The sequence below is a fragment of the Danio aesculapii genome, chromosome 6, assembly GCF_903798145.1.
Source record: "Danio aesculapii chromosome 6, fDanAes4.1, whole genome shotgun sequence".
Lineage (NCBI taxonomy): Eukaryota > Metazoa > Chordata > Actinopteri > Cypriniformes > Danionidae > Danio > Danio aesculapii.
This window is the reverse complement of record NC_079440.1, coordinates 40025351-40048672: the sequence shown is the minus strand read 5'-3', so window position 1 is coordinate 40048672 and position 23322 is coordinate 40025351. Positions and strand designations below refer to the sequence as shown.

The following is a 23322-nucleotide window of genomic DNA, read 5'->3' as shown; positions in this document are numbered from 1 at the left end:
AACGAGCAGTTGGACAGGTGTCTACCTAATAAAGTGGCCGGTGAGTGTATATGGATATCTTTTACACTAGCTATAATTTCTTCTCTTTTTATTACAAATAAAAAAGTAAAGAAAACTTGAGAAATGAAATCAAAACTCACCACTGAATCGTAATGTGTCCAGACTATATTTGGCCCATTTGATCTGAAGTAGCAACAGGAAGACTTGATTGTAGATTTTCTGACACTCTGAACTAATGACAATGTCTACAGGCCATGGAACCTGGTGAGAGAAATTAAGAAGTCAAACATATAGATATTAAAAATAATGATAATTCAGTTATCATGAAAACGTATATATTCAAGAGTCCTCAAAGCTAAATAGTGTTCTAAATAAAAATATATAAGGACAACTTTAATAATGGGGCGGCACAGTGGCTCAGTGATTAGCACTGTCACCTCACAGCAAGAAGGTCGCTGGTTTGAGTCCTGGCTAGCATTTCTGTGTGGAGTTTGCATGTTCTCCCTGTGTTTGCGTGGGTTTCCTCCGGGTGCTCCAGTTTCCCCCACAGTCCAAAGACATGCGCTATAGGTGAATTGAATAAACTAATAAACTTGAATAAACTTGGCCGTAGTCTATGTGTAAGCGAGTGTGTATGGATGTTTCCCAGTACTGGTTTGCAGCTGGAAAGGTATATGCTGCGTAAAACATATGCTGGAATAGTTGGTGGTTCATTCTTGGTGGCAACCTCTGAAATATAGACTAAAGTGAAGGAAAATGAATGAATGAAAGTTCAATACTTAATTTGTTTATTACTCAATTAAATTCAGTTCATTTATTTGTAAACTTTTCATAATTATTATGGTTCCAAAAGTGTGGGAGATTACATTCCAATCAAAATCAGAACAGTTAAGATGTGAGTAGAATTAATCTGCAGTTAAACAATCTAATGTACTTTTTCAAAAAAGGGATAAATATCTTCTATTTTTCATTTATTTACTTATTTTTGTTATCTAATTGAGTCTTTGCAACTTTGCAATTATAAGAAAGTGTTTATTGCATAAAGAGAGTAAATGTGCTATTGTTCTTCTGAATGCCAAGAAAGCAAAGTAATCTTTAAAGTGGATCTAAAATTCATTGAGAGTTTTTAACCTTATAACTCAGCGTAAGACCGTCAAGGTTATTCACTGGCTGCTTTTTCCTCGCAGGATCGATAGTTTCAAGAAAGATGGACAACCTAGAAATCACCAGAAAGATTTATGCATCAGAAACAAACATGAACCACAGGATATAGAGTGGTAAGTTTCAGGGTTGAATGGTAAACCGCAGTGCAGTACCTATGACTGTCCTCAGGATGGCGCTGTCCCACAGACTCCTGCAGCTGCACGTTGAGGAACGCCAGCTGCTGCCAGCTCTCCTTCTCCAGAACTTTGTCGAAAATAGCTGTGTAGAAATCATACATGGTATCCCCAGCCTCCAGCAGGAAGTAGTTTCTCATGGCCTGCAAGTACCCCAGTAGCCTTAGATAAAGAAAAATAGTCAAAAATAAATAACCTTTAAGATGTTACCAGGAGGTTTGTGCACAAAGGAGGCCTTGTTTCCACTTTTATTTCCACTCCGTGATCTGTTTAGCCAAGAAAAGTTCAGATTCCTCCTGGTATTTGGTGCATTTGAATGTGCCTCTTGTGACCACTTGTGTTTGGATTACATTGAGGTCCTTCATTGTTAGCGCTCAATGCAATGCATAATTAATGTACTAGCTTTAAAGCAAACAGGAAAGCAAACAAATGAAAAGGATGTGGATGATGACTGCAAATCTGATCATAATCTGCTTTGATGTATCAGACAGTAACATGTATTGGTGCGCTTTTAATAACACGTTGCATAATAACCATGCTGTGTTAGTAGCCGAATAATAGGTGTACTTGTTTGAACTCGTTTGACAAAATAAGAGTCTATGTTGATGCTAATTGAATAATTTAAGAGTTTAAGAGTTGGCTGAAAGTGGACAAGCTCAGTATTTTGAAGGCAAAAAAGCCATAGTTCTGCTGCTTTCTGTATCATTTTTCCACTGTCATCTTTCAGGTTCATCCAATTTAACATGTTATTCGGTGGCTTTATACAACTCAGAATAATAAATAATACTCTAACTACATAAGACCAATGAATATCACTTAATATTGAAAAACATCCTAAAAGCCCTAAAACATAATTGTTTCTAACATTTCAAGCTAAATGATTATTTTTTTCTAAGACAAAAATAAATATTTTACTACAAATAAGAATTCTGAAAAATTGGGGTTTAAGGAAAAACTTATTAGATTTTTTGCATCCTCTTCAAAAAGCAGTTCTCACAATGCATCTGTTAATTGGTGTGGTTCTGTCCTGAAATACAGATTTGATGTTGTTTTTTACTTGCTGTTAATTAATTTATTTTATTCAAACTAACATATAGACACATGCTTTTCCATCACAAAAAAGTTGCATTATTGGCCTTTTCTCATGATGAATACCTTTGATCAGTTGCATAGAATGTACATTTCTTTATATTGTGAATTTATTTAACTCAAAAGTTACTGAAAGTTAATTCTACTCATTTGAAAAGAGTTTTGAACTCAGTGTTGAAGGTAATGGGTTAATTAAATACCTCATTACTTCAACTTAAATGGAGTAAGTTCACAGTACTTGTATAGATTCTTTTTTTTTTAAACTTAAATAGTTTGTTGCAATCGGTTTCCTAAAACGGTTTGAGTTGCCTTAAACTATAGGGTTTTACAGTACTCAGTTGGTTTGAGTTCTCTTCATTTTTTGGGGTTTTATTGTGCTTAAATTGCTTCGTTTACTCAAATGGATTAAGTTCACAGTATTCATGTAGATTAGTTTTTGAACTTGAATGGTTTATTGCAATCAGTTTCCTCAAATGGTTTAAATAAGCTTAACTTTTTGGGTTTTACAGTGTGTCGAAATATTTCCACCAAAAAGGAGTAAATATGTCTCGTTTTGTCTGACTTTTGAGGAAATAAAGTTGATATATCATCAAAAATTACAGCTATGCAACTCGCCTATGACCCTAGAATCTGGATATTAGGGGACACTGAACTGTTAGATACATCTGATCATAAAAATATTTAACACTTCTGGCTGGAACGGCTGGGAAAAATGCTTTTAATTAACTGGAAATCATCTCACTTTCCAAGTACAAAATATTGAATCAACAACCTTTTTTTCCTACTACACACCTGAGATGATACTGTTCAGTGGCAGAGGATGACAAAAAAAATTGGCCACCTTTTCTGCTGTATCTACCTTTCATTTCTTAGTTGCATGCTTTAGGTATTCTTCTTCTTCTTATTATTATTATTATCATTATTAATTATAATATTTTATCACACTGAATTTTTTTCCCTTGTTTGCTTTTGGTTAGTAAAAAAAGTCAGTTAATGTTTGTACAATATGATTTGTACATTATGATCTATGTGAAAATAAACTGGAAAAATAAATTTAAAAAAATCAATGAACAAATATATAAATAAAGTAATTGAGTAAATCAAAGTAATATTTTTAATCCACTGTAGAGTAGGTCAATTGTGTAAGCTTATTTAGAAATATTTGACTGAAAGTTCTGAAAAAGCCCAAACATGCACCCACTTATATACACTCCCTGATCAGGGTCAAAAAAGGGTCAAAAGCGAGCAACAGAGAAGCACTTTAAGGGACAGGTGACCCAAAACTGAAAATTCAGTCATCATTAAAGGTGCAGTATGTAAGTTTGATACCCAGTGGTTGAACTAGGTATTGCATTCCTGAATCAAAAACAAACACAAGTGCAGGTTGCCAGATTGATGACCAACAGGAGCAATTCTGACGATCGAGCCTAAAGGCTGATTTAAATCGTGTTCTAAATAAAAGCAATGACACGTGAAAATTAAAAGAAGTTTTTGTTCTAACCAACACCTCAAATTGATATATTAGAAATGGCTTCTATTTCTCACAAGTGAACAACAGAAAACTGACAATGATCACCTCAGGTACACCTCGTGTGCTTTATTCAGTGTTAAATACTAACAATCTGAGTTTGAATGCCATTTTACATGATATTTATTACCATACTATACTGAAAGCAGCAGCAGATCTTGACAATAAAATAAACCGTTTGAAATTAAACTTAAAACTGTGACTCAAAACCAACACATATCAGTGATTCAGTATGTACATTTAATAATAATAAAAAGGCTTAATATGTAATAATTAGATTATAAAACTTACCTTATTTAGTGAGTGAGTGTATATTCTGTGCTTCTGAATGGCTGTATTTAACTTTGTCATCTTTCGGCTGCCGCAAAACAGCCAAATTGCTTCTCACTGCAAATCTCATCACGTAGCAGGTTACAATGTAACCTGCTCACCTAATGTTTACATTTGTAATATTTATATGAATAGCTAATTAATAACCTCATGTGGAACTCTGAATCTGCATCTCATTTCGGAGTCTGCTACTGTCCTCCGGGGGTCACATTTCGATCACAGGTGCATGCTTTGAGAGCCTTTCTGAACGAATGAATGAATGAATCTCCACCAAGGCAACACAGAGTGCTGAACTACAATTGGCTAAACTGGCATTGGGCGGGTTAAAAGAACCAAAACAAAGACAGAATAATTTCAAAGCAGAATATCTGACTTCAGCAATGTTATTCAGATAAACAAGAATGTTCACTTGACATGTGTCTTAAATATCTGCAAACATATTATGGTATTTATATGCTTTAGAAGAGTCAAAAACTTACATTCAGCACCTTTAACTCATCCTTTACCTGTTCCAAACCTGTCTGTTTCTTTCTTCAGAATATTTTCATTTGTGTTGAACAGAATAATGAAATTCATTAATGTTTGCAACCATTTGAGGTAAAATAATATGTAAATCTCAATTTTTAGGTGAACTATCCTGTTAAATGCTAGGTGTGAACGGCCGTGCGTCTCCCTAATTAACCAAATGCATCTTAAAACCAAGTGTAAACTGTGCATTTGACCTTCTTTACATCAGCATGTAGTGTTATCCACTGTAAACAGGCTGACAGAACGCATCTCAATAGCGGAGGTGTAAACAGGGCTGGGTTTTCCTGCATCATCTCACCTGTAGTCTTTCTTCAGGGTTCTCATGAGGTTCCCACAGCATTCGATGTATCTCCTCTCAATATGTGGATACAGACAGGAGCGAAGTGTGAGCTCAAACGTCTGGCATGTCACAGACTCAGAGGAGCGATCCAGAATCACACTGCCACCAGAGAATTTCTCATGAAAGTCATTCTGCTCTAAATAAAGCCTGCAAGAGATAACACCCATTACCTCAGCGGAAAACAAGCTAATGAAGTTGTGAGTGACTAAATAACAGGGTTTCTGCAGGTTTCATGGAAAAGTTAAATTTAAGACTTTAACACATTTTTAGGATCATTATGAATGATATTTTTTCACAAACTCATAATGGGCTAAAGGCTAAGGAATTTTTCAAATGGCCCAGAGGGAAAAGATTTTTATATGCCTTAATACATTTAATAATAATAAAGAATTAAAATATTTGAGCTATTTCTTAGCAAAATATTTTACTCTATCCATACACTTTTTTTTCCAACATAAACGTTTTTTTAAATCTTTTTTTTAATGAACAAATGTTTTAAAAGTTTTAAAAACTATAAAAAACTAAATCTATGCACAGCAATCCGTCCAGGTCGTGTCCTCAGCAGTAAATACATGAAGCACTTTTAAACAAATGTTATCGTAAGGAAAATTCTTAAACCATTGTGCTAAACAGAGTTAAAGATGACCTTTTTAAATAAATAGTTTAAGGTTTATTGAGTTGGATTGTTGGTGATTGTATGGGTTTTGGCCAGATTGGGTAGCAATACATGAACAAAGGAAAATTAAAACCTCTTTAAAACAGATTTAAGACCTACAACACAATATTTCAGTAAATCTAAGACTCATAAAGGCCTAAAATTTTGATTTTGAGATTTAAGACTTTAAGATTTTTTGAGACCCCACAGAAACCTTGAAATACAGTTCAGCTACTGAATCACTTTTGAAAGAATTAATTAAAATTTCAAGACAATTTACTGACATCCAAGATGTTCATGTTCCTCTGTTAAACGAAAAGAAATTAAAGGAATATTTCAACCTAGAAATAAAATTTCTGTCATCCTTTACTCACATCTGCACTCTTTTCTGTTTAAGACAAAAGATTATATGGAGAAGGCTTGAAACTGGTAGCCACTTAATTACATGGGATTTTTGTTACTATGGCTCTCAATGGCTACCATTTAGTTGCAACATTTTTCCCAAAAAAATTTTCTTTAAAAGGCATGGTTTAATTATGAGTTTCTTTCTTTTTCCTGTTAAACACCATAAAATATATTGTGAAGTCAATGGTTACATTAAATATGTAACCATTGACTTCAATAGTTGCTTTTTCTATCTACTATTTTTCTACAAACTTAAAGTTTAGAAAGCTCTTGAGGGCGATGGAATGATGAGGAGCACTTGATGGGTGAGTAAATAGTGACTACATTTACATTTTGGGTGAACAATCCCTTTAATTTTTCTTTGCATAATGGACTTCAATAGCTACGTTTCTAACCAAAAAATGCTAATTAAATTTATGCGCAAAACTGAAAAAAAAAAAAAAAAAAACAATCGCAGAAAAGACATGCAAATAAAGCAGCGTCTCCATCCAACGAGTCAAATAGGGAAAAAAATCATAACTTCCTGATTTAATGGCAACAAATATCAACAGTAAAGTTGGAATTTGCTGCGGTAGGAGAAACTGTGTGAACTGTCTTTTCTTTATTTAATAAATGACTTGCATCTCAGAAGACGATGCCAACACGCAATGAACATGTGGTGGCGTTTAAAGCCATGAGAGGCAGAGCGAAATAAGTGAGACCCTTATTGTTCGGCTGAAGAGCCCTTTAAAATTGCATCCACTTTTTAGGACAAATCCTGGAATGTTTTCCTCCAAAATTATCATTTCTTTTCTAATGAATAAAGACAAACATCCTGGATGACAGGAAAGTTTAGTTTTGGAGTGAATTAAACCCTTTAACATTCTTTGCTTGTGGTGTAAATACTTGTCAAATCTGTCAAATCTTTTCTTTTGTATTCTGCTGTCACCTTGCAAAATTAATGGCCAACAGGGGGTCATGGATGTCATCCAGCTCCAGATGACGGGCCACGATGGACTGCATTTTGATCAGGCTCTTCTTAGTGGCCTGTTGCTCGGTAACCGTGTTGGTGGGTGACTCTTCTCCACGCCGAAGACGAGTCTGCACCGACTCCAAGAAGAGCGTGTACAGACTCTTTCTCTCAGCATCTGCAGATATGCCAGAAATATTAAGACAATTCATTACACATTTTTTTAACTTGTAGAATAAAAGTAAACAAACCAATAATGTATATTTTTACATATTAAAATACAATTACTAAAAAACATGATAAATAAAACAAAAAAATATTAAATATAATATAAAAATATTTTTAAAAAATACAGATTTGAGCCCGCAACAAAATGAAAACTAAACAGAACTGCATTGAAAATGACTTGAGCATCACTGTAGTACAATAAAAAGACCTGGCCTATTGAACTGTCATTTCTAATTAATAAAAAGACTAACCACATTTTTTTTTTTTTTCATTTGACATCTAGGGGTGATTAAATCTGACATCAATGTCTCTCAATGTGCCAAATAGTCTCTCTGAATGATTGTAAAGACATACTTAATTAAATTAAACATCTTATTGAATTAAATTCAATCCTTTTATGGCCCCTATGTTCAATGCAATATTCATAGAACCACCATTTAAGGGTGCTTTCACACCTGTAGATCGACTGTTTTGTTCCGAAACAGGAATTAAACTTGTTACAATGTTGCACATTATTCTTGGTGTGGTTTGCTTTCACATGGCAAAGTTTCTAAACGAACCAAAATAGCTAAAACAAGTCACATGCGAGTAAACTCTCCTCACATTGGTCAGAGTCCTACAATTCATTTTTCAGAGTCCCGCTCAGCTGTCATACGGTGTTATTTTAATTTATGACGATGAGCAGGAAGACGTTATAAGTGAAAAGCTGCACTTTAATATTGAATGGGGACACCCACAGACATAGTCACCAAATATAAATCAGAGGTAAGTCTTTCTCATAGCCATTGGCTAGCATTATACATTATAGAGAGAAATAGCAGATAAACCAAGACTGCAGTTTTTCCTAACGAATAAACAGCTCTCTGTAATATTTCAGCATGTTTTCACTTTCATATTTGACATGAAACGCTCATTTACCAGTGGGAATGGCATCCCACCCTACTCATAATTACTTACCCTATTACTTATCCATAATACACTGTTATTTAGCCTGGTTCGTTAGTTCGTTGGATCATATTTCTTTCTCACTACAATCGATATGCTCCAGAGTTCGTTTCAATTGACCCGAGACCACCTGAATGAGGACTGATTGTCTTGGCACAGCCAAACAAACCACACTGGGAAATGCCAAGTTATTTCTAGTATTTTCTGCCCCAATGATTTCATGCATTTTTTTCTTCAAAACAGAAGTATTAGAGTTATCTGCGATGTTCTTATGGGTGAACTTGACTTAGCATGTGATCATTCTCATTTTAGTTTTGGATTTGTAATTTTTTTTTATTTTCCATTTAGAAGAAACCACATTAAACTTTTATTATTTTTACTTGTTTTTTCTGAGCTCATAAAACAACCCATTTCCTTTTCTTTAAATAGTATCAAGTACTATTTTCTAGACTAGTACTAGACTAATATAATTTAAACAACTAAAAAAAACATCTCTTCCACGATCACCTAAACCCCTGTTAACAAAACCAGGACCCCCACCTCACCACATGACCACCCAAAACATTACTGATTCTCAGTGTGCCTCACACAAGTGAGTGGGCTTGCCAAACCACCTGTAGAAAACACACTCTTTCATGATTTTACAGATACTTGCATCAGTTTTGCATATTTGCACCAGACATGTTCTTACAAACACTCTATAATCAAATGCATCTATGTGCTTCACACAGATAAGTGGGCTTGACAAACCACCGATAGAAATACCCTTTTCTCAAAAAAAAAAAACAACAACAAAAAAAACACTTCCCCCCTCCTAACTCTAGCGCTTATTTCTCTGAGCACAAACACTTCCTTTGTATAACTAGCACTTCTTGTGTGTATTGCCTCTTCTTGTTGAAAAGCTGAATGCCTCCTCAATTGTAGATCACTTTGGACAAAAGCGTCTGCTAAATGACTTAATGTAAACGTGGTTTGAATAAATTGTGCCAAATACACAAAACACAGATGACTAATTATTCTCTGATGCAAACCTCCATCTGACGCAAACCTCCAGCTGACACTAGATCTCTGTAAATCCAGTCCATGATGCTGAATCATACTGTGTGTGTACATGGATAATGCCAAGCTGCTGCTAAATGTGGAAATGCTGGAACATTTATAGCTGACATTTCCACTAAGTGCTGCACTAATGTTATTATATTTGATCACTTTATATGCATGTCATCATAAGCAAATAGAACTAATTTGTTTATGTAATAAAGAAAGAGCAAAGAAGCTAATACTGAAATAAAATGAATAAAATTAAACTGAAAATCCTAATACAAAAAACCTAACCTCTGGAGGAGCCATCAGGTTGTTCGGTCTCCTTGCAGTCCAGGTTCTTGAGGAGCTGCATGGACTTTCCTGCCATGATGATCTGCTTGAGCACTGGCTTGAGGAAGGACACCATGGTGTGTTGCCTGCTGCTGGACGCCTGTTCTCCACCTGAACTTCCACTGGCTGCATCGCTGAGCCTCTCCTCACTCTCCACAGTCTCAGACACGCTATACAGAGTGTAAGTGGCATACCAGAAGTCCCTGTGGTTTACTGGTACATCCTTGTTTCTAGAAAAACATGCAGGTAGATTTAATTTATTTGCAAATTGAGGATGCAAGCAGAACAAACGATATGGTTAGTGCTTATATCCCCCTGAAGGGGTTTATTTTGTGATAACCAACTGACTGTACCATAATGCCCAAGATACAACTCCATTCAAAAGATTGGGGTCAGAAGTGTTTTTTTTTTTATTGTTTGTTGATTAGTTTTAATATAGAAAATAAATCGTAAAATTTAAACATTCAGTAATGAATGTACTCAGTAATGAAGCTCAAATGCAGTAAAAAATATTTTGAATATTTAAATAAACTGGTAAAAGATGAAGTCCAAGTGCACTGAGCATAGAAAAAAAGATGGATTGAAATGAATAAATAAAAAGAAAAAAGGTAAATAAATAATATTACTTTACTGCTGTAGTTATAGGTATGGTCATACACTTTTAAGTGCATCCCAAGTGGCCAAAAGCTTGCAGGTCTATGAGAGGCATCCATATTCTACTAAAGACATCTCTCTTATTTCTTAAAGGTGCAGTATGCAAGTTTTACACCCAGTGGTTGAACAAAGTATTGCACCACTGGTTCAAAACACACACAAGAGCAGGTTGCCAGATTGACGACACCAACAAAGGCTGATATTAAATTGTGTTCTAAATAAAAGCAACGGCAAGCGATAGAAGGAATATTTTTTCATATTAAAAACAGTTTTTGTTGTAATCAGCACTTGAAATTTATATTTTAGAAACGGCTTCCATTTCTCATTGCTGAAAAACAGGACGAACTGACACTGATCAGTTCAGGTAAACCTCATGTGCTTTATTCAGTGTTAAATGCCGATAATGTGAATTTGAATGCATTTCACCTGATAATGCCACACCAATGAAAGCAGCAGATAGTTTATCTCTGATTTTGAAAATAAAAATAAACCGTTTGAAAATAAAATTTAGAACTGCGAGCCAACACATATCAGTGATTCAGCACGAACATTTAATTATGTTAAATAGATTTAATATGTTTTAATAATATTATAAACCTTACCATTTTGTTGGAGTGCAGTAAGTGCACTATTCTGCGCTACTGAATGGCTGTTTTTAAAGTTCTTTTGTGTTTCGTCTGGTGCAAACAGCCCAATTATCACTGTAAATCTCATCACTTAGCAAGTTGATAGGACACAGGGTTACAATGTAACCTGCTCACCTAATGTTTAGGTTTGTAATATTTATGTTATTTGCTAATAGTAACCACCTCATGTGGAATTCTGAATCTGTGTTTCATTTCGAAGTCTGCTACTGTCCACCGGAGGTCACATTTCGGTCGTAGACGCATACTTTGAGAGCCTTCATCACTAAATGAATCACGCCAAGGCAACTCGGGGAGCTGAAATATAATTGGCTAAACTGGCATTGGGCAGGTTAAATGACCAAAGCAAAGAAAGCCGTTCCCGCACGTAACATTTTCAAAGAAGAATATCTGACTTCAGCATTCTTTTTCAGATAAACAAGAATGTTCACTTAGCAGGTTTCTTAAATATCTGCAAACATATTATGGTATTTATATGCTTTAGAAGAGTCAAAAAATTATATGCAGCACCTTTAAGTATATTGTTCTAATCGTATGTTTCACTCAAAAATTGCATGAAGAATTCAAACGTTGGGGACCTTTGTTGATTCCAGTTAAGCAAAATGCATTTTTTAAGCCTAGTATGACATTATGCCAAGCCTCCTTACAGATACAGAGTCAAGTGTACTGTCTAATTCCATAGCTTTTCAATGTTAAGAGGCTTTTTATGCTCACTAATACTGCATTTATTTATTCTGATTATTTATTTGGCCAGAAAAACAGTGATACTGTGAAATATTATTAAAAAGCATTTCTATTTATTTTGCATTAATAATTTAAATCACATTTATGCTTGTAATGCCAAAGCTGAATTTTAAGCTGCCACTACTCCAGTCTTTTATATAACACAATTGTAAAGAAATCATTTTCCGATGTTTCTTTTGTGTTCTTATCAGTGTTGTGCAGCTTATTGTTTTTGATAAAACCATATTCATATTTTCTTAGGAGTTTCTGAATTAACTGAGATTAACTGAATGAAGCCTTGATGACTAAAGTATTATTTTCACCAAAACGTTACCCATATCCTTTGAGCAGTAGTACACAAACACATCCAAGTTTTTTTGTGTACCTCTGAATGATGAACTCCTTGGCAGGGTCAAATAAGTGACCGTGAACAATCCATTCATCCACAATCTCAAGATATGGCCTGACTGTTTCTACCCAGAGAGAAAAAAGAAGCGCCACCTAAAAGGGGGAGAAAAAATTTGAGAAACAAAAAAGATGAGCAGTAAACTGATAAAATGTACAAATTCAAGCATCTAAAACTACAGACCCACTTACAGACTGCTCAGAGGCTTCACCCACACTGTCATACTCAATGATGGCCTTGTAGAGGGTGTTGAGTAAGTGTGAGGCTCGTAAAACATTGGGAGTTTCGGGCGGCACCTCAGCCACTCCTGTGCAAAATACCCTGTGGAGCATCGTGATCTGAGCCAGATGAGGACTCAAACGTTCCAGCACCGAAGACAAAGTCACAGTCTCATCTATGAAGAAACATTCCAGTGTTAATATTACAGCAACACAAAAAAATATTGATGTATTTTTAGATACACCAAAAAAAAAAAAAAACCTTTGGCTATGATGTCTTTCTCAATAGCATTGAGCTCTTCTTTAAAGCTGGTGAAGTATTTATAAAGGGCCCAAACGAATGCTTGGTAGGTCCTGAAAGGAGGCTCGGAACTCTTCTTGGAGGATGAAGAGGAAGAGTTAAGACCTGGAGGACAGGGTTCTGCACTGTGGCCGGTCACTTCATCAATAAACTTTTGCAGGCGGGAAACAGCCTGTCCATAGGCCGCTATGTGCTCCAGTACAGAGTGAAGACAGTTCTGTATAAACAAATGTGGATACATAAACAAAAACACTTTTTTAACAAAATAGACATATTTTAACATATTTTAGTCATGTTTTGCCTGTATATGTCATTGGTCTCAAACTCAACCCCTGGAGGGCCACAGCTCTACACAGTTTAGCTCCAACTCACACCTGCTTAATACTTTCTAGCAATCTTGAACACCTTGATTAGTTGGATCAGCTGTGTTTAATTATATGAGGCGCCAGAGTGGACAAAAGTCAAGCGAACGGAGAGAGACCGAGATTTCGCGAGAGAGACTGAATGTGTGCGCAAGAGAGACCGAATGTGCACACGAGAGAAGCCGAATCTGCATGCGAGAGAGACCGAGTGCATGCGAGAGAGGTCGAGTATTGGCGTGTGAGAGAGACCGAGAGCTGGCTCTTAAAGTTATAATTATTAATTACTATTACTAATACTACGCTTACTAATTTGTTTCCATGGGTTCTATTTAATGTAAAAATAACACATTTTGTTAATACAATTGTAACGTTTGTGAATTAATAATTTGCACTTTAAGATAATTTGAGCAGTTTTGCTGACTATAAAGCACTATTTATTACTCGGGTGTGTCTTAAAAATACTGAAAGTGATCATGTAAATAAAGAAAATTGGAAAAAAATGGATTAATATCTTGAAAAATGCATTTATACCTAAACAGTGTATTAAATGGAGCAGATATGTTGAGCACCATTAAATATAGGCCACTATCATATTTTAATATGTAATAATTTATTATGCTTGTAATATAACAAACTGATATTTTATCTTTTCTTTATCCGTTCAATCTAAGGCTATAGAATACCATAAAGGGACTTTATGGTAAAAATAAATAAAAAAAGTGTTATTTTTTTTAATTATCCAATTACCATCCATTACATATGCAACAGAAGATGGAATTCTGTGAATTCGCTGACGTGATGACAGCTCGAATCATTTTTTTGCAGCGATTTAGGAGTAGGCTACTGCAGTGCAACAAAATAATGAAGCGTAGTATTAGATGTCCCATAAACATGTTGAAAAATTAAAGTTTGTACAAAAGTTGCCTCTGTATGTTAAATCTCTCTCCTTCAATTCAAATTTGTATCACCAAAACATTTGTAATTGGGTCATTCCTTCTATTCGGAGCCATTTGTGCCCCCAAGGCATTATAGGGTACAGAATATTTAAAAATGCAATCAAACAAATCCTTAAAGCTTGTCTGATAGGATCATCCCATTTCCACAACAGGACACAATGATACAGTAAGTGCTCAAAACTGAATACAATTAAAATCAATTACTCTATATTCAGTGCAAGAAGCTGAATGGCAATGTCATTAATTAATTAATAATAGTAACTTTAACAGTTTCTCAGACTCTCTCACACGCCAGCACTCAAGCTCTCTCACACACATTCGGGCACTCTCGTGCATACTCAGCGCCTCATATAATTAAAGTTAAAGCAAAACTGTTTAGAGCTGTGGCCCTCCAGAAATCGAGTTTAAGACCTGTGTAATAACTAAGTAGTATCACTAAACTTACTCCTGTAGTAGATGTATTTACCTTACATAACCCAGTATTTGTTTAGTTAAAGGGATAGTTCTCCCCAAACTTAAAATTCTGTCATTATCTCACCCTACACTTCAGTTCTAAACCCGCTTGACTTTCTTTCTTCTGTTTAACACAAATTAAGATGTTTTGATAAAAGCTGGTAACCTGTAATGATTGACTTCCATAGTCTTTTTCATCAAGGTTTGGAATCACATGAGGGCTAATAAATAATGAGTAATTTTACATTTTTGGGTGAACCATCCCTTTAAATACATTCAGTAAAGTGCAACCAAAATCTTAACACACTCATTCAAATGATCCCATTAATAGTTAATACAAAATTATAACAGCAAACAACTACACTTAAAAGCATCTAAAGGTCCGTTTGAACAAGGATAATAATTATAACAATAACGTTGAAGATATAATTGTAACACTATTTTAAGTCACAATTCAAACTATTAAAAAAAACATTAACCAAGATTATTAGCTAAGTAAACTGCTCATTAGCTGCTTATTAATAGTTAGTAAGGTAGTAGTTGGGTTTAGGTAATAGGTAGAATTAGGGATGTAGAATCAGATAATTTATAACTACTAATAAACAACTAAAATAATATAAAATAAATAAATAAATAGCTAAAATATAAATAATAGGCATGTAATGAGCCAGTAGTTAACATCATGAACTAAATTCAAACAAAATGTTATTGATATAATTCAAAAAATCATTGTAAAAAAAAAATAATAAAAAATCAAAAATAAAAGAATATCAGAGTCTAAGTACAACAGCACATGAGCTTATCCTGGAGATATACAAAATAAACACTGACAGCCAATCAGAATCTATTTTGCTTAGAGTTTGAGCCTATAAAGTGACAGATGACAAAAACCGCTGTTGTGGAGCTAATATTGTTATTGTTCTTGGTGTGAATGGGCCTTATATTAGCCTCAGTAAAAGGTATAAATTTAAATATATTTTTAAATGCAACTAGAAAAAAATATCTGAGGATTTAAATTAAAAAAATAATTGTTATTTTTACACATTGTTTTAATGATAAATATATTTTCTACAAACTGTTCTGTAATGATTGTGGCATACTGTATGTTGGGACCCTCTCAAACACAAAGTCACATCTCAAGAAGTTTCTACCAATATATAAATACACTGAATTGCATTTTAGGCCTGACTGGCTCCATTCATTCATCGTTTACGCGATCGTGAAATGTACCAAATCCCCTGGACGAGTTTTGGGAAATGGTCAAAACTCACATTGGTTAGATGCGTGACTACCACATCATTCCTCACAGTCACCTTGCCGTCATTGTGTTGGAAAATGAAAAGTTTCTTCACGCCAGAGAAAAGCCTGAGGAAAGAGCATAAAGTAACATAAAAGAGCACATTTCATCCTTGGAAACTGTCTTTGTGATACAGCTTCTTCTAGGTTTGCAAACATTCAACAGTCGGTAACCAGTGCAGATGAAATCTCGAAAATCTTCATTCCAGAACTGCTCGTTCCCTGCAGGTTTCAACTTGCATCTCATTCCATATCCACATTTGTAATCTTCACGCAGTGTGTTGTGAATTTTATACCACGGTTATGAAATATTATTAGAATATCTATTTAGTTTACCTCAAAAATCTAACTATATTGACTAAATTTCCTGAAGCTAGACTGTTCCAATGGCAGATGAGTTTATTTATTTCTGTTGACGATATCTTGAAGAATGTTGGAAACTCGCAGCTACTGCCACCCATAACATGAAAAAAATAATGTCATCAATGGTTATGCTTTATTAAAAAATATGCCGTTCAAAATATTTTCATGGTAACACTTCATTTTCACAATTCATGATATTAACAAACCATTAACTAACACTACTAGCTTAATAAATGGCTAATTAGCTGTTTATTAATGGCTGGTAAAGTAGTAGTTGGGTTTAGGATTTGGGTAGGATTTGGGATGCAGAATAAGGTCATACTTTATAACTACTAATGAACAGTTAATATCTTAATAATAGGCATGTAATAAGCCAGTAATTAATAACTTAAACTGTGACAGACTGAAGCTTTACAATTTTCTATAGGAGAAAAAAAATATCAAACAGGCTTTGAAAAAGTAGAGGGTGAGTAAATGATAACAGAACTTTCATTTTGGGGAGAACTATCCATTTTACTTTTTTATTCCTTAAAATACTATCTAAATGTTTGGGGTAAGATTTGAAGAAAGACAAACACAAAATAATTCTGTTTTAAATAAATGCAGTTCTGGTAAATTTCTTGTTTTTTGAATAAAACAATCCCAGTTTTATTTTTTTAAAACATTATAAAATGTTTTATTTTTGAGCCTTAGATAAAACATAACATAATTCCGTCTTCAATGAATGTAGCTTTATTAAATGCATTTTTGTATTCATAAAAGAAAGGAAGAAAAGCACCAGTTTTATTTTTTTAAACTTTATAAAAAGTTTAATTTGTAAGCCTAAGAGTAATCTTTAAAAAAAATCTGAACAATTCCAAACTTTGACTGATAGTGTATTTACTGATGGCATGGATTTTCTGATAAATGTCCACTCCAGGATGGAGAAACACATATCCTTTCTGATGTCTTTATGATATTGAATGTTTAAGAGTCTAGATTATATGATGATCTCAGTGTCATCCCACTTCAAAGTAAAACTGGAATAATATGTGTGTGACTGCTTTTCTGTATGCCAACTGATTTGTTTCCTCAGGATCTACCCAGCCAGGTCAGAGGTCATGGAGACCTGTTGAGTGGACCTGGGCTCTTGAAGAATTTAGTTATTTGCCATTTTAAGAGTTAAATCTTTTAAAGTTAATTCCTTTAAAGCTGCAAGTCTGAATGTAGATTGTACCGGTTTTTAAACAGTTTTGATAAAAGAAGGCTGAGAGTATACTCAGCATACTCAGCCTTGGGTCAGCTCTGAACAGCCTACTGGTTGTCTGATGTTTATATGCTTGAGACATGGTTCAGAATTGTATGCACGCACCCACATGCAAATTTTCTTAATCTATCTGTATTTCAACCAATCAGGTTAAAACAGCTATATGTACGACACAGTTAATGATGTTATGCAAGAGTATAATTGTTGTTGTTTTTAGATAAGCAAAGCGACCTACAAACTTTTTGCAAGTGTTGAAGCTGGCTTCTGCTGATGAAACTGCAAACTATTTTCAGTAAACTTCTTTTTTTAATTGAATCTTCGACTCTTCTTCATCTGACAGACTGGTCATTTTTGGGTTTAAACTGTAAAATATTTATACTTGTATTGTAGGGATATAAATAATATAAACAAATCATACCAAAGGGTTTCTCGAATCACTTGAGTCTCAGTAACAAAAGATTTCTCCTCAGGCAGGTAGAGAGGCCCAGTGTTATACAGGTGCTGATCCCTGGAAAAAAATCTTATTAAACCTATAAAACGTCTAGTGAATGTACTTGTGATGCTAAGAACAATATAGTTTACACGAAAACATGTCCTACCAAACGTTGTAGAGGTTAGAGTGCAGGTGAAGGCTGTGTGGAAAACGGGGAGAGTTGGGAACCCAATACGAAGTGACAATATGCTGCTCCAACCAAGCCCTGGAGTCCGGCTCACCAACTGCAACAAGAAATCAGTAAAACCCCTAAGACCTGTTTACAACTATCATGAAATAATGTGCTAATACTGTCCACTACCGGTCCAGGTGACTTGAACGGTCTTGTCATTCTGCTCGTGGTCCTCCTGTGGCGTTCTGTCCACCTGTATTCCAGAATCTTCTCTGCTCAAGGGCTGCTGGCTGTCTTCTTCTTCACTTTCCTCCTCAGACCACTCCTGCAAAAAGAGCATATCAGTGATCAGTGATGCTCTGTTATTATTGCATGACTTGTTTACATGTATTAAAGTTCTCGTCGCTATAACAGATTTCCATCAATTGCGGAGTTCCCACCAGGCCTTGTAATAAATGTCTTAATTGTAGCTTGATTATGTCTTAAAATAAGGTAAGACAAATTGTGTTTTCCGCCTGCTGATCAAAGCCCAGGAGTAAAAGCACCTTCCTCTCTCTAATAAGGCTTCTGTATAATCGCTCCCCTAAGGATCTACTCCAGGTTTTCCATTCCGGCTCACAGAAAAACTGCTCAGTCCAATCCATTTTAAATGTTATTTATATGTTTATAGTTTTTATTTCAGAAACTCCTGAACACAACATGTATAATATCATATTTAATGGTTTGGGAATTTTTCAACACATTTAATAAATACAATTACGCAAACATGTCCAAAAGTGTGTGCCTCTTGCCTTTATCTTCTTGATTGTAGCATGTTAAAAGTGTTGCATGTAATTTGTTGATTCTACTAAGGCATATAAATATTTTTGCAGATATATATTTTTAAAATGTGCTAAGCTAACATATTTGGTTACGAATAGCTTTTAAAATACACAAACTGGCAATAATAAAGTGGTCTAAAATATCTTTTCTTTAAATTCTATTGGTGTTAAATAAAGTGTTGATTAAAAGAATGTGGCCTGGAAAAAACTTATCTTTAATCCAATTTTTTTAGAACAAGTCTCTGTGATCTTTAATGTTGTTCAGTCGACGCTGTTTTAACGTGACAGATCACTCTGCCTATTCATGCCAGAGTCCGTGGAAAAAGCGATTGACAGGTGGTAATTTGTGTGTACCTTATCTTTATTTATTTATGATTTGGTAATTGGTAAAACAAAGACCATGTGGGTCAGGTAGTTGAAACGGTAGGTTACAAATAATTAATTCATTATAAACTAATTATTCATAAATAATTAATTCACTGCCGCCTACGATGACGATGCCATCGTCCATCGCAATGTTTCACATTAGACAAATTGGTCGACATCGCCCAACCCTAAATGACTTTTTTTTGCGACAACAACATTTAATAAATTGTTCAACTTCTGAGTATCACATGATGCAAACTATACTAATAGTGGAGAAATAAAAACAATATCTGCTAGTATTGTTCTTTTTTATTATTAAATTTGAGCTACATCACATTGTCTTGTCGATAAAACAGTTAATATGTGCATAAATGAACAACCATTTGAAATACTGTGATATTATCTTTGAAACTAATTTGTTTAGAAATTAGAATGTTTTTGATCACAATTCCAGAATAGTCCAAGAGTTGACTTACTGTATGGTAAATATCTATAAGGTTGTTGATGAATGGGATGCTACATTTCATTTTTTTCTGAAAGCAAAGTACTTGAATGCAATAAGCTCATAGCCAAAACTGTATAAATGGCAAACTAATACTTCATTAAAATGTATAAAATCTGACAACACAACAACAGATTTACCAAAACTTCAGCTGAATTCAAAATAAAAAAAGAAAATGTTATGAATGTATGAACCCATATGAATGAAACTCATCTTAAACATTTTAGATCTTAACATAAAGGCAAAACAATACTGCATTGGTTAAATATATACAATGAAAGTAAAGCAATTTAAAGAGACAACTATAAATATTTATAATAGCAGGCTTGGGAATACTGACAAATAGTTTATATAAGGCTACATTGCTCAGCATTTTATTAAATAGCAATAGACCAGGCAGAAACTGATCTGAAGTTCACTCACTGGAGTGTCTGGAAAAGGTCCAGGATCAAAATCTTCTCCTTCCATGAGGTACTTGGCCCAGTCAAACGTGTCTTCTTTCTCTGGAAAAAATTGTATAATAACAACAATAATAATAATAATAATAATAATAATAATAATAATAATAATAATAATAATTGTAGACACATTGACAACAGTAATAAAGCAGTCTAACAAAAGAGGAATGTAAATAGCAGAAAAAACAAACCTGTCTCTTTCAGTCTGGGCCTTTCACAGTAGTTTGTATTGGATGGAGAGTCAGACAGATGAAGTAATAAAGCCAGGATACCATAATGGATGTCAGTCTGGAATCAGACAAAGTATTAAATTACTTCTGCACATGCAGTTTTCTCTGAATAATGTCAGTGTGCTATCTCACCTTTGTTCCATCTGTATTAGGAAGAGGCGAAGTGAGAAATTCTTCAGTGAGTCGTGTCCAGCTCTCCGCTTTACTCAAGTCAGAGTGAACCATGAGCTTCTCATGAATACTGGCAAAAAAGTAAATAATTTAAATCATTTCAAGTATTAAATCTGATCAAGTCAAAATTAAGACTTTTTAAGACTATTGTGAATGGCCAAGTTGGGCCTGCGAAAAAAAGAATAATCTTTTCCCACCATCAAAAATATTTAAATGAGTTATTCCTTAGCAACATCATTTAACCCTAGTTGTGTACATACACTTTTTCTCAACATAACTTGTCTTTAAAAGAATGAACAAGCTTCAAAAGCTGTAATAAATTAAATGTACAACAATCTGTTCGGGCCCGTGTCCTCCCCAAATATGGTCTATAAAGACATAGAGAACTTTTAAACAAGTGTTATCGTAAAGAAAATAATTAAATTATATTGGTAAATAAAAAAATAAATAGAGTTTGAGCTTTTTTGGTGATTGGATGGATGTTGTCCAGGCAGCTTTACGTGGACATATAAAAATGAAGTCTATTTTTAAAATTATTTAAGACATAAAACACAATTTTTAAGTGAATTTAAGACTTTTTAAGGCCTAAAATTTAGTTTTTGAAATTTAACATCCTTTTTTAGTTCAAGTAAAGAAGTTCATGAATAATATAAAGAAAACATGAAACATCAATGTTATTTAAATTATTATTTAAATCAATATGTCATTAAACAACATCTCAGAGTTTGAAAATACAACTCATTGTATACCTATATTTAATCTACACTACTTTTTACTTGATTTTCCCAAAATATAACTCAAGGTTTGAAGACCTGTGTTCCTAAATGCAAAAAGCAAAATGAACTTTTACAGTTACTTCTGCTCACAAAAGTGTTGTTATTCCTCAGTAATTTGTCTTGTTTTCCATTCATTCATTCATTCATCATTCATTTACTCAAGGAGCAAAATTACCTGATGTTAAGGTTGTTGATTTTTTCTGTGAAAGCAATCACAACTAAGCGAGTTCATGATTAAAACAAATGTCTACCAGTTGGCTCAGATAAATGCAGTTATATTCATACACCCAACATTATTTTTTTTGTTTTAAACAACCAAGATTTTATAGATTTCTCTGAAAACAAGACCTTTTTTTGGATGTATTTATATTGAAAAATCTTTGTATGGCCTCAAATTGTGGAAATGTGAATTAAGACTTATTAAGACACCCACAAATCTTAATTATTTCAATCAAAATATTAGCATAGCCAAACATAGTGCAAAAATTGTGGAAAACTTCATACCCAATAATGGAGCGCTGCACATTATGTCTGTTGGCTTCAAGGAAACGATGAAACCTATACAGAGGAGAAACAAAAAATATATGTGCAAAAACAAAGTGTAAAAGAAAAAACAATTATTAGTTTTTTTTCAAGCTTAAGCTCCAAACTCGCTTTCATACAGCAAGTTTCCAAATAGACGAAAAGATGCACTTACTTAAAATTAGACCAGGTAAACTTCAGTGCCGTTTGAAAGTTTTGATCTTCCTCATCCTGAATGGCTGTGAAATGTGAGATGAGTCTCTTGGTCTCGAGCTCCAGCTCCTTTTCGAACCTACTCCAGTGAGCCATTCTGATCAGTCAGTACTACACTGAAACACAAGAGGAAATATATAGGTCAATATAAAAAGTGTCACGGACAGATGATGAGAGAGAGAAAGAAGATTTTGTCTAGATGAGATACAGCTGTGGGCACTCACATCAATATAACAATTTTGTGACACTGTACAATATTAATTCATATTTTTACATTATTGGGAGGGTTGGGTTTAGGGCAGGGCCAGACATTAATAAAACACAATTAATGAATAATTTAATAAATAATATAAATACTTCTCATTGTAATTACTGTTTTACATAACTTTGATGGTTTGGTTTAGGGTTGGGGTAGGTGCAGACGTTAATAAAATGCAATTAATGGGTAATTTAATAAATAATATAAATAATTATTGTTAACATTTGGCCACAGCTGTTACTCTTCTAGCAACAACCGAGGAAGAGAGTAAGAAAGAAAGAAAATATATAGCACACAGATAGATACTGTATGGAGTGATGTACTGCTGTTTAGTTAACTATAATAACGTGTAAAAATAAGTTCATATTTACATTATATAAGTGCATGTGCTGTGTTTATTATGTATATGTACGTGGAGTATGTATTTATGTTTGTGTGTGTATAAAAAAATGTTCATATATAATGCTCATACACAATATGAGTGGATAGATGGATGGATGGATGGATGGATGGATGGATGGATGGATGGATGGATGGATGGATGGATGGATGGATGGATAGATATTGTTTATGAGCACAAACCTGCTTTCTAGTCGTGATGCTGACAGGGGCGAGTCGTTGTCAACGGCTTCGGTTAGCAAAACAAGAAACCCATCACAATGACGTATGCTGCATGTTACAGATAAAGCAAAAATATGTCGTCTACCTCACGGACATAATACAAAGGACGAATTGAAGACTGAATTTCAATATAACCATTTTGGTACGAGCATTGTATTTATTATGATTTCCCCCGTTGCCGCCTCCATGACTTTAGACTCTTCTTCTGCGGTGCGCTGGCGCTGTGAACGTTCATAACGCTTTTTAGAGCTTTACTGCCACCTATCGACTGTCAAAAACAAGACTAGACACAACAAATCATACCTGCCAGACAAAACATTTGGGCTAAGAGTCCAGGAACAAAATGAATGAACTACAATTATTATGGATTTTGGAAACTACATTTGTTCATGTGGAATCTATGATTTGTATTTTAATATAATATTTGAGTAAATTCTTCTTTGAATTC

The 23322-nt window shown here is 34.2% G+C and overlaps 1 protein-coding gene across 1 annotated transcript in view; it reads right to left on the bottom strand.

The window, feature by feature from the left end:
- tubgcp5 (tubulin, gamma complex associated protein 5) overlaps window positions 1–23079 on the bottom strand; it is a 30262-nt gene extending 7183 nt beyond the window's left edge. Inside the window, exons 1-19 of the mRNA XM_056460160.1 lie at window positions 22836–23079; window positions 21957–22110; window positions 21764–21817; window positions 20445–20553; window positions 20274–20370; window positions 20048–20127; window positions 18125–18260; window positions 17930–18047; window positions 17749–17838; window positions 15697–15790; window positions 12616–12871; window positions 12327–12529; window positions 12115–12230; window positions 9670–9938; window positions 7141–7339; window positions 5111–5299; window positions 1317–1499; window positions 1132–1216; window positions 141–261 (exon numbers count right to left, since the gene is read on the bottom strand). Of these exons, the coding sequence (XP_056316135.1) occupies window positions 141–261; window positions 1132–1216; window positions 1317–1499; window positions 5111–5299; window positions 7141–7339; window positions 9670–9938; window positions 12115–12230; window positions 12327–12529; window positions 12616–12871; window positions 15697–15790; window positions 17749–17838; window positions 17930–18047; window positions 18125–18260; window positions 20048–20127; window positions 20274–20370; window positions 20445–20553; window positions 21764–21817; window positions 21957–22090 (2533 nt within the window). The 5' untranslated portion in view covers window positions 22091–22110; window positions 22836–23079. The remainder of the gene's footprint in view (window positions 1–140; window positions 262–1131; window positions 1217–1316; window positions 1500–5110; window positions 5300–7140; window positions 7340–9669; window positions 9939–12114; window positions 12231–12326; window positions 12530–12615; window positions 12872–15696; window positions 15791–17748; window positions 17839–17929; window positions 18048–18124; window positions 18261–20047; window positions 20128–20273; window positions 20371–20444; window positions 20554–21763; window positions 21818–21956; window positions 22111–22835) is intronic.
- Between the last annotated feature and the right edge of the window lie 243 nt (window positions 23080–23322).